At 49.7% G+C, this 11,647-nt stretch overlaps 1 protein-coding gene across 3 annotated transcripts; it reads right to left on the reverse strand.

The window, feature by feature from the left end:
- Positions 1–218: 218 nt before the first annotated feature.
- LOC141933722 (transmembrane protein 45B-like) lies at positions 219–10,884 on the reverse strand. 3 transcript variants are annotated; one of them, XM_074848674.1, is made up of 6 exons: positions 10,817–10,884; positions 4,418–4,619; positions 3,882–4,094; positions 2,698–2,882; positions 1,677–1,822; positions 219–904 (listed from the first exon to the last, which is right to left on the reverse strand). In XM_074848674.1, exons 2-6 carry the CDS (start codon positions 4,599–4,601, stop codon positions 787–789), a joined length of 846 nt encoding a protein of 281 aa, XP_074704775.1. In that variant the 5' UTR covers positions 4,602–4,619; positions 10,817–10,884; the 3' UTR covers positions 219–786. The 3 variants fall into 3 exon arrangements, with proteins under 3 accessions (XP_074704775.1, XP_074704774.1, XP_074704776.1); XM_074848673.1 differs by lacking the exon at positions 10,817–10,884 and adding an exon at positions 7,107–7,241; XM_074848675.1 differs by lacking the exon at positions 10,817–10,884 and adding an exon at positions 4,700–4,965.
- Positions 10,885–11,647: the final 763 nt, after the last annotated feature.

The following is an 11,647-nucleotide window of genomic DNA, read 5'->3' on the forward strand; positions in this document are numbered from 1 at the left end:
GCAGGCTAAAAACAAAACATGTGCCTGTTTCATCTCACCTCCCCAGCTGAGGGGTTTACTTTCGGTGGAAAACTGGGACGTTTTATGAATCCCTGCTGCTTAGCCATGTATCTTACAACCCTTCAGGCTTTACAAGTCTGAGGAATGGATTTGTCTAAGCTATTATTACACACTCTATAATTTATCAGACTAAAATTTAAGGATATCAGCTCAGCAAGGATTTTTCTTTCACATTTATTCACTCTTTCAGCCTTTATGTTAACATGAAAACTATTAACAAAACCCCTCTTTAGTTCAAAGCTTTGTTAATAAAATTTGTACTGCACACAATCAAGCTGTGATGCTGCAAATTTGACACAATCTCACATTCAACACTCTTTTACTCTTCTTCCTTGGGATGATACCTTAGTCCAGAGGTACATGACCTCAGCCTGGAGCAGCAGGTGAAAGCCTCCAGGCTCTTGGAAAAGTCAGCCAGCCAAAGGATGCCCTCCATCACTATGGAAACACACATGGCAACACATAGGATGAAGCGATCTCACCATGTTGAATTTCTGCGCTTAATTTTTGTTGCTAAAAATCACTGCAAACAGGGCTGGTTTCAGAGACAGCGATATTCGGGTATGGATGGAGGGCAGCCGCCCCCCGTGCGCTCAACGTGCTTCCCAGCAGCAGCGGAGTGGCACTTCGCTCTTCCAAAACATTAATATTTCATTAGATTTTAAAAATTTTTTTCTTCTAGCAAACAGATTCTTCATGTATTTGGAGAAGGGGATTGCAGCCTCTTCACTCTTCATCGGATCCATTCAGGAAGGCGGCTCGGGAGCCTGTGTCACACTTTTGCTGCCGCACTCCGAGCCCGATGTAGGGCTCCCCGCTGCCTCGCCCGCACCTCTGCACGCAGCTGGAACACACGAGCAGTGAATCGCCGTTAGCAAACCCCCCAAAACAGTGCTGCTCAGGGGAGCAAGGTGAACTTGCAATGAATACACAGAGGGGGAGAAACTATTATAGAGGTCCTAAAACACTGGGGTTTGGGGGCTGGGGTTTTTTTATCCTGTATAAAGTCTCTTTGCTCGCATAGACTGGCCTATCCCTCCTGTAGCCCGTGTCTCAGAAAGCCACGCAGCATTCCTTAGAGGCTTGTAAGCCATAGGAGCACCCCTGAAAGTGGGGTAATGTCCCCTTCCCATCCCCTTGGAAAAGCACGCTGGGGCTGGTGGTGTTTTAGCCATCAGATAGTGCTGTTGTACCTCTAATAATTCAGTGACCGTCAACCACTTCAAAATCCTTGCAAGGGAGGGGACAAAGGGTCAGGGGGTCCTGGTAATGCTTTTATTTCTCTATCGAATTAAAGTTTGACTTCCAGCACTTGGTGCAAAAAAAAAAAAAAAAACAAAAAAAAGAAGCGGTGTGACTTTCAGGAGATGCTTCAGGGGCTCGGTTATTTGACTTCTCCACGTTTAATGCCCATGCCTCTTGCTGACACTATTTTGCATTCTGTGCACTCGACAAATAATATGTACGCTTGTCACCGTGCTCTAAAACTTGCAGCAGTCAGGGGCTGCTTATTCAGCTGTGACTTTGTACTCCTGAATCGGCTGGAGTACATCTGCAACCATCCCCGTCCCTGTCTGCCCACCCCACTCCTACTCAAATTCATGCCCCAGCCGTACCAGTAAGCGAGAGTGTAGTTTATAGCCAGGATGGCCACAGCGGCTGCCCAGTGCCAGAAGAAGCACATGGTGAGGAACATGATGTTGCTGTGGTCATTCTCATCCCACATTGGACCTCCCCACGGCTGGAACAGCACGACCCCGATCTGGGTGGAACAAGAAATTTATTACCTTGGGAGAAAAAAAATCATTGTCCTGAAGCCTTCCAGCACCCCTCTGTCCATCTTGGTTATCACCGTGGTCCACAGGGTGACTGAGGGACTGTGAGCTCTGACCAGGACAGTGGATTTTGCTGAGACAGTGCTGGCCTCAGTAAAGTCCAGCCTTGCAATTAGAGGCCGCACAAAGCAGGTCTGCCCTCGCAGTCTCTCTTTTTCCATACAATAGCCAGATACATTTGTCCCTCTGCATTGCAGACTCCTAACCATCCTTTAAAAACTCCAAATTTAGTATTTTACAAGCTCAGCACAGTTTTTAATCTCTGAATTTGAGTTCGAGTTAACGCAGCAACCCTGGGGCTGGGAAAGAGGAGGGGAACTCACATTTCTTTCCAGCAGCCTAGTTTGGGGAGCGGTTATCTCCAGCTGATTTCTTTGCTTCTCCGACTACTACCAAAGAAAGCAGCTGGTCGTATTTTTACTCAGCCATTTTATTGCTTGGTGGGGTTTGCATCTTTCCACTAAACCAGAGGGAGTGCTGCAGGGTGCATTAGACACATTAAGCAATTAGTACTTGGTTGTTAGATACTGTAAAATGTTGCTCGCTCACTGCGAGTGCTCACTTTTGCTGTTCCCCCCAGAGAAGCAATAAGCCAAGACAAACAGCTATTTCAGCAGGAGCAGTCATCAGAGATGACCTGTGATAAGTAAATTTTCATTCTGGGTTATGAGCTATTTATGAAGTGGGCCTGGCAAAATTATCCTTCAGAGACGCGCGATTGATACGTGATGTACAGCTTCTTCTCTTTTCCCATTGCTCTCCTGCCTCGGTGCTCTGCTCTGCAAGAGAAGGCAGAACTGACCTGCCAGAACCACGTTCCCTGGACGATGGTGACACCGGCTCTGAACATCTCCAGGACAATGTTGTCGCGGAGGAAGACCTCCAGCATGACGCTGCAGGCCCCTGAAAAGACGGCGATGAGCAGCAGGGAGTGGATATGCTGATCCAGCATAGGGCGGTGAAGGACATGGTAATAAAAGAGACAACCTGCCAAAATACGTACCACCCTTAGAGCAGTAACACCAACCATGACCACAGAGCCCCAGTAGAGTAAACCACCTGCCCGGTTGGTGAATTGGGACAGGTCACCACAAAAACAGGCCACATAGCAGCATCCCTCCAGGTCTCCTGGCATCCCACCATCCTGGAGGGATGAGATGCCCAACTTTGGGGCAGGAGGATCTGAGCAAGATGGGGACCAAAGACAGAGGACAAAAGAAGGGTGGTTTTCTTCCTGTGTTGGTGCCATCACCTCTTCAGATCACCATCCCCTTGTAGCCAGGTTCCTGCTGTGTCCTGCTTTTCTATTGCTAAACTTTACCATTTTCCTGGGAGCTGGAAATGACAGATTTCCTTTTCTTAGATGCCAAACCGTGCCTGTTGAGCTGTCCCTGCTGCTGCTTCAAAACCCACTGGGATCAGGGAAGGGAAAATAAGAGACATGTGCCTTCATTAAGGAGTTTTTTAGATAAGCAAGACCTTCATTTCCTAGTGTCTTTTCCCTGTGTGATCCAAGAGGGGCCTGAAATCCTGGCTTGCGACTTGCAAGACAGCCTGAAGACAATATGATATTCATGATGTGCTGAAGCTGGAATAAGTCACTTGAATTTGCCACGTGCGACGCAAGCAGATGAGGATGATGGTGCCTGCAGTGCAATTAATGGCTCTCAGGGGGGCGAGGGGGATGACGCGGGGCACGCGGACAGCTCTGTAGATGTAAGATAAATGCAGCATCCACCAGCCATTTATCATAACGAGGAAACTCAGCCTGCTGCTTTGTACCGCTGTCACCCCAGAAATCCCAAACCAGGCAAAGTCAGGACCTACCAATGCCCGTATTTCCCATCATGCTACAGACCTCCCTTTGATAATATATCACCTACAGTGTGTCCTACTTCAGGGACGTTCAGAGCGATATCTCAGTCTGGCAAATTTTGGTCCCTCCCTGACTCACCCTCCCCAAATGAAGCACCACCTTCTACTGACCTTCGACAAACACAGCCACGGACAGCATGAGGCGATCCAGACCCTGCGGCACCGCCTGGGAGATGTAGGTGAAGACGTCCACCACCCCAGAGAGGCCGTAGAAGAGGTACATGGTGGTGTGCTGCCAGTTCATCAGCTTCACCCAGTCGCGGTTTTCCCCACTGTAGAGGTACAAGTGTGGACCGTCCGGGACGAACTGCTCTGCCAGCATCCCTGCACGGACACGCAAGAGCATGCCGTCTCTGATGGTTTATATGCAATGATGGTTGATGCTACTCATTGCTGTGGGGGGGTTCTGGAGCAAGAGCTGATGGGCTTGGATTAGGACATAAAAATCAGGCCTGCCTGTATTAACGGGAGCTCAGCTTTGGGAAGGAATACGAGACTTGGTCTTTTCACATCAAACTCAAGACAAGATGAACATCAAGGATGCATCCTTCCACGTCTGGACCAGTCTTTCTGGAGTAAGGGCTCCAGTACAGTCATCACTACAGACTCAGAAGTTCCCAGCGTAACTAGTAAAATATGACCCTTACCTATTAGAGCAAAGATGATTTTGATTCCCCCTTCGATGGCATCCACACGCTGAAAACAATAAATCCTGTGGGATTTCTTAGTTACTTTCTGGCTGAGATACTGCAGCGGGTATTTCACAGACCACCAGAGCCCAAAAAGCAGGAAGAAACTGCCTGGAAGCGCGTGACCCTTGAAGTTCGCCATCCTGGCAACCTCCTCTGGCTACAAGGCAAAGAAAAACAATGTCATTAAACAACTCACACCAGTTATTTGACATAACGCTGGAAAAAAACAGGATTTACCTTTCATGGAGGACTGGAAAAAGCTTGACCAAACACATGGTAAGAGGAAGGAGCACTGGGAAATCCTCCAAGGGGGAGAGGTGGGAACATCTGGGACTTCTTTGAGGTCCTTGCCCCAAGACGAGGAAATGTCAAAAAAATCCAGCGCCCAGACTAGTTTAGCAGAGGCCCTGTATCTCCACACTCTCTGACACATCCCAGCCTGAACCTTGCATCCCCTGGGATCCTTCCCAGCAGTAGCTCCTGCTTTTCCTACTCTTCTGACAGTATGAGCAACGGCATCCACTGCAGATCAGGGCAGGGTGGGCTTTTCGGGGCCAGGCAGGAGAGACAATACCCAGGGAAAACAGTAAGGTCTGGGGGTAAACATCAGTGGGTTTCTTTAGCTCCTTGAACAGCCACAGAAATGGTGTGCTATGTCCAAACATTTTTTAAATTCATGGAATTTTTCCAGCCCATGGAGGGGGAAAAAAACCCACACTCCACATCTATTTCGCAAAGCCAAAACATTTTGTTAAAAACGTAGCTTCAAAAATACCCCAAAAGCTGCTGGAAACAAAACATTTTAGTTCTGGGTAAAGACATCAACTCACTCCCCGCATCACCTCCTGCTTCCATCCCTTCTCCTCTCTCTGGAGCATCACTAAGCCGGGATTTGCATCGCGCAGAGCCCGGGGATCCCAGCCGAGCTGCTCGAGCCTCCGTGCCCCTTCGTACCAGAGTGCACGTGTACACAGTTTGTAGGAGAGCAGGGGGACCCGTTTCCTAGGAGAATTACAGCAATTAAAACTCAGCCAGCTCCTGTTTGCCATTTGCTGGTTTGCTTAATTAGGTGGAGAAATGATTAGCTCTTTCATGTGGGCTTGAGCATATGTTCGGGGGCCTGCCTTGGTGCGATCACAGGTCGGTTGTGTCAGGCTGGTCAATTAGGATTTTTTTAATTGATCGCAAAGGCTGCACTGCCGGTGCCCAGGACTTCCTTCTCCATTTAGTAATGCTCCTCTCCACGTCGAGCTGTGCTTAACATCGGGCAGAAACCAGCTCTCTTGTGGCATGGATGCCGTCCGTCCACATCGCATGAGGCTGTGTAGTTTGGGCTGGACCTGGCATCCCCATCCCAGATGCCCACGACCCGGTTATCCTTAAACCACCCTCCCCAGCTGCATTTTGGGCTTCAGTCCCCACTCGCTAAAAAATGCTCTTACTCTGCTGTTGCCTGCCTTCTGCATAAAGGATAATGTGGGCATGAGGTTGAACACGGCTTGCTCCTGCCAGCCTTTGAGAGGGAAGAACAGTTGCTTTGGCTTTATTAATATCTGATTTCAGGTCAGTTTGTCCCAGGGACACCTTGTTTCGTCCTTGAAGTCCGTGCCCCCGGAGCTTGGCTGTGTGCAGATACCATCTCCTAGAGGCAGTTGTCCCCGGGCAGGAAAATCCACCAGGTTAGGTCAGACCTGCTAAAGCTCTGTAGCTGACCTACCTGATTTGAACTGGTTTAACCAAACCGGCTAATCCAACACCTCGAGGTAAGCAAACATTGCCTCCTCGTGCAAACACCACCCGGGTGCACACAGCTATACACAGCAGCAGACAGAGCTGATGTCCTTGCAGCTCACCCCAGGCTGTTCCCGCAGTCCTGCCTTCCCCAAATACCTCTGAGCTATCACGGTGGGTTTCACGCAAACAAATTTAAGAAGGGATTTAATCCACGAGTGGCAAAGCCATGCATGGAAATACTATTTTCTACCGTATTGGCTAGCAGCTTTGCAGGAAGCTGTTAGCAGCACTGCAAGGCTCTGCCTTATTTCATGACTTAAAAGGAGAGATTTATTGACAGTGGGTGCGTTGGGTAATTAAACACAAAATCAAAGCAAGACTCCGTTTACCAGCACTGCTAGCACAGTCCAGTGGGTTAACACAATAGTCTCTTTAGTCCTTTGAAAGAGACAACCAGGGAATCAGAGCATCCACCTGTATCCCTGTGATTAAGGGAGCGGCACACCTGAGCCAGGGAGATGGCTGAAAAATCTGTATTTTCTGGGTGAGGAGAGAATCGCATCACATACATGCGATGGTATAACACCAGGATAATGACCGAAAGCAGAACTAAACCGATCGCAGAATACCACAAGAAGTACTGCAACTGATTTGGGCCATATTAATGCCATAATTATAACATTACCACAGCTATATATATGTCTAATATATAACTCCATGAACGAGCTCCAGCAGTTATATTTTAAAGGCAGATATTTAATGGGACCTGATGGTTTCCCATGAGATCGATGCAGTCAAATTGGGATGACCTAAAGGATACACCGATCAATTAAAGCAGGGAAGCTTAGAGGTCAGCTAAATGGAGTGCGCACAACCCGGCTGGCCAGCACGTCCACCTTAGAGCACTCACGTGAGACGGGGTGAGCTCGGCAGGGCGATGGGGACTGTTTTGGGGTTGCTGCCATCTGTAGCCGCTCGATTGCTCGCTAGCAGGAAGCAGGGTGGCTTATCTGGGACGCGTGACCAGCAAAACTATTTCTCCTGCTTCTCTTCCTCCTCTGAAAACATGCAAAAGGTGAGCACAGGGGAAAAAGAGAACCAACACAATTATGTTTTCAGCTGTGAGCGCCCTGGAGCAAACGGCTCTCGTTTATCCCTACAGCTCCAAATGCAGCGAGGCTTTGCCTGCAATCAAGGATATTGGGGAAAAGAAAAAGCTGAAGGTCCAGCTGACTTTGGGGTTGGTAGCAACAGCCACAATTACAGGGCATCTCTGCAAAGCGTTGACTTGCCCTGTTCCCTCCTCATCGAACCTGCGTGTTCGATAACGCACCCGCGTCCCCACTGGCTTGTAATTAACACACTTTGCCCCCTGTTTATCACAATATCGTGCGCTGCACCGGCTTAATGATTTACTGTTTCATCTGCTCTTATCACCTCCCAAAGGAGCTGGTTTCTTCTTGGTTTATAGCTAATGCGCCCAACCACCCAGGGAGGGCTCCAGAGCAGCAGGGAGGATGGCGAGGAGTCCAGCTAGGCTTTCTCCTCCTCCTTTCACCCTACCCTGGGAGCCACAGATAATCTCTTCTCAGTCAAACCCTGGGCCCTTTGAGTTTTCCAAAGGTCTCATTTGCTTTACCGAGGTTTGTGGGTTTTTTTAAAGGTTTTATTAGTGCATCAATAACGTCTCAGTCAGGGCATCACCTCCATTTTCCCCAGCTTGGAAATTACAGTCTAAAGTTCGCCACTGGAAACAGCTCACAGCCATCACCCCTGCAATTAACTTTGCCCTTCGACCTCTGCAAATCAGGCAGTTCAGACACACCAGAGCTGGTTTGCTCACTGTGGGACCTGCTGCCTGGCTCTCGGAGGGTCTGTGGGTGACAGGGACAGTCCCTGGGGTAAGGCTGACTCAGTGAAGAAGAGAAATGTCTTGACTTGTGAAAAAGAAAAAAAACAAAAAAGGCTGAGCTCAGGCTGAGCTGGGGAATGCCACTGAGGTGCATATCTGGAAATAATGCTGAATCTGAGACTGCAGGAGAGTGTCAAACCCTACAGACTGACAGCAGCGGAGGTGCTTTGGCCGAAAAATCATCCTCCATCAGCCCATTTCCCACCCGGTGTGTCCTCCGTGTGCATCTCTGAATATAACATAACCCCACAGCCCAAACACTCCGCCCGGGAGGGAAGGGTCCACTGCAGGAGGTGACATGGAGGCGAGATAACTGTGGCTCTGCAGACAGAAAGATGGCAAAGGAGACACCCAAGAGATGTCGGGAGAGGCATCTCCTACAAATATAAGCTCTCCTGTTGCCCGCTGCCTGCCTGTGCTGCCTCACTCCATTACCAGCAGTGTCTTATTTGTCTGCAGAGGCACTTCTAATCATAGCAGCACTTCCATTAGCTCCCTGAGGAGTTGGATCCCTAATGCATTAATGTCAGACTAAAACCCCACTCTGAACCATTTCATCCCATTATCATCGGTTTTTCTTCTATCTCTGCCTCCATCTGCACCGCGGAGCATTAACAGTGACACTGAGCAATCACGTTACTTGTTACTAATACTCGTGAGCCCGGCTGCCTCTGCAAAAACAGGGAAGCAACTTTTCTGCCTCTAAAGGATCCTTAGGGGTTTTAGACTTAGGTTAAAAATTATCATCATCTTTGCAACGTATTAGGCTCAGTTGCCGGGGAATTCAGATATTCCGGACCATCAGGTGCTGCAGGAGCTTGTACACATGAGACAGACCGAGCTAAGGCGAAAATAAAGGCCCGCTGTGATGGGAAAATTCAACGAGGAGGTTAAAACTGGGATGAAAGCTTCAAATTCAGGATTCTGGCCCTGAGGTCCATTTAATAGACACAATGGACCCACCTGAAGAGAGACACTGGGAGAGAGACCAAAGAGCTGGTGATGGAGAGGTTCTATTCCTCTGCCTGCTACTGCTCTTCCTTACACTGCCTCTTTTTGCCTTCTGTTTTACAAGACCCTGCTTTGGACTCTCCATCCCTACCCCTGTGCTGAGCCCCACCATCTGGGAAGCAGCAAGAAGGAGCCCTGAGTTACAGCCCAGCAGAGAAAGCTGAGGAATAAAACAAATTAGCCAAAGCCATCTTAATTACAGGGGCTCGGAGCGGGTGCTTCGTCATCCTTCTGCTTCTCTTTATGACCTGTGTTTGTTTATTTGTGGTTTTAAGGCAACCAAGTCTGACTTTAAATATGATCTGTTTTGGGAAATGCGTGTTACCATCTTAAAAATCATTTTTCTTCGCCTCTGCGTGATGCCTAAGAGATTAAAGTGCTTTCTAAAGGTGGTGGTTGCCATGGGGCTCAGCGAGCCAAGGTCTTTGCACCAAACTGCCTCCCCAGCTCCGCGATCTGCGGGGACGGAACAGCCCTGACTGCCCCAACCCCTACTACCTCACAAGCACTGACACAAAACTGGCATTACCACCGCCAGCAATGCTGCAAAAATCGGTATTTTCCAATGACAAGATGATTGCTCGTCCTAAAATTGTCCCGATTGCCCCTCAATTCAACACGGGCTAAGCGCTCCTCCCAGCTGCCTTTGACATCCCTCAAAGAAAACCATCCAAGACAAGCTACTAAAGAAATCATTTCCATTCCCATATATCCCAGATATATCCAGTTATTCACCTTAAACACATAAACCTAAGCCTGTTGAGTACCGCAGCCACCCCTCAGTTTATTAGACAGCTGGGGCTGCCCGACATAAACCTCTACAAGCACCCTGCACCTCGGCGATAGCACCCTGTGCTGCAAAAACAAGATTTTATTAGTTTTTTAATGACAAGCTGGTGGGAAGAAGGAAGAAACCCTTCCCCTGCAGTGTCCTGCTAAGGGAGGCACCGTCCCTTGAGCAGGGCAGTCCCCTGGACTCTGGTTTTCCTCTTAATCCGCACATTTGTGGGCACTAAAAGACGCTTTTCTGAACAATTCCGGGGGGAGAGGAGGGTGGGGAGAGAGTTTCTGGTTCAGTGGATGCAGAAGCGATTTCCATCTAGCTGTTAGGCAGAGCTTTTGCATTTAATTTGGTTGGGAATGGGGCAGGGAGCTGGGGAGGGCTTTTTCCAGGCAGCCCAGCAAGGGGCTCGGGGGGTTCAGGGGGGTCCGTTTGCCTCCAGGCTGCCCCGCTCTCACCTCTGCCTGCATTCAGGCCACACATACCGTGTTTATTTTTCAACTTCCTCACTGGAAAATGTTGCTGCCCATTTGCTGGGAAGCCCCATACGCCACAACCCAGCCTGGCAGGGACAGCTCTGTCCCCCTGGGACCCCCGGGGCTGTGGGACACCCAGGTGGGTTGAGGAGGGCAGAGCCCACACCCCCTGTGTCCCCCTCTATTTGCTTTCCCAAGGGGAGTGGGTCCAGGCTCGCCCACCCCAACCGCTCTCCTCCCTCCCTATGGGGCTAGTTCAGATGCCAAATTTAGGGGTCCCCCCACCCCTACCCACCCAAATGTCAGGCAGCTGGGGTCCCTTCCCCTCCCAGCTATATGGGGTGAGTCCCACGTCTCGGGGTGACTTTCCACCCTCCTCCCCAGCCCCTTCTCAACACGAAGCCCCCTCCTCACGCCGGCCCTGGCCAGCAGATCCTTACCTGCCCCGGTGATCCCGCTGCCGCACCTGCGCCCAGGTGAGTTGTGCTCCTCCCCTGCCTGCGGCACCTGCCTGCCTCCTCCCTGCCTGCAGCACCTGCATCCTCCTCCCTGCCTGCCCTGGGTGCTCCCTGCCTCCCCCAAACCCCTGCCGGAGGAGAAAGATGACCCTGGACACATTAAAAAAAAAAGAAAAAAACAACCCACCCCTGGGCACACAGGGTGCTTTAGTTTGCAGTTTTCTCTTCCAAAACTCCTCTGCGACTTCCTGACTTGAAAAACTGGCTGTCTCAAGGCTTTTTCCCCCAAATCTTTATTTTCTCATTGCAATGTTTACGTTTCTTTCTATCGGACTGCCCCATCACCCACCTCTTGTGGGGCTAGGGGGGCTGCATGGGGCATTACCCTGCACCCCTTGGCGCAGCCCCGGCTGTGAAAGACTGCAGAAAGGATTAATTTCTTTGAAGCACTTCATTTTCCGTGCTTCCCAGGTTGTGATGGATGCTCCTCCAGGGATCCCTGCTCATAACGCATATTTCAGCTCCGAACGCAATTTTCTGACCAGGCCTCCTATAAAATGTAGTTTATTCTTAATAATACTTTCCACTTTCATCTCCAGCCCTGCAAGTGCTTTACAAATGTTAAATAATTAACCCCCACGACGCCCTTGGGAGAGAGGTAAGCGTTATTATCGCTATTTGTAAGAGAAGCACTGACAGAGCCTTCTGTGCAATAGCCCTGGGTCTAACTCACTTTTACAGAGCAGCGCAGGTACTTACATCACTGAGAGCAAATACACCTGCCGAAGGGAATTTGTAGTAAGAAAGCCAAAT

Source organism: Strix aluco, chromosome 23 (assembly GCF_031877795.1).
Source record: "Strix aluco isolate bStrAlu1 chromosome 23, bStrAlu1.hap1, whole genome shotgun sequence".
Taxonomy (NCBI): domain Eukaryota; kingdom Metazoa; phylum Chordata; class Aves; order Strigiformes; family Strigidae; genus Strix; species Strix aluco.

Bases quoted from the DNA above. Each gene is read 5' to 3' on its own strand.
- LOC141933722 (XM_074848674.1), bottom strand. From the start codon at position 4,601: ATGGCGAACTTCAAGGGTCACGCGCTTCCAGGCAGTTTCTTCCTGCTT. The intron at 2,883-3,881 runs GTCAGTAGAAGG...GTATTTTGGCAG, and splicing joins CGTGGCTGTGTTTGTCGAAG to GTTGTCTCTTTTATTACCAT. The intron at 905-1,676 runs GTACGGCTGGGG...CGTGTGTTCCAG, and splicing joins AACTACACTCTCGCTTACTG to CTGCGTGCAGAGGTGCGGGC.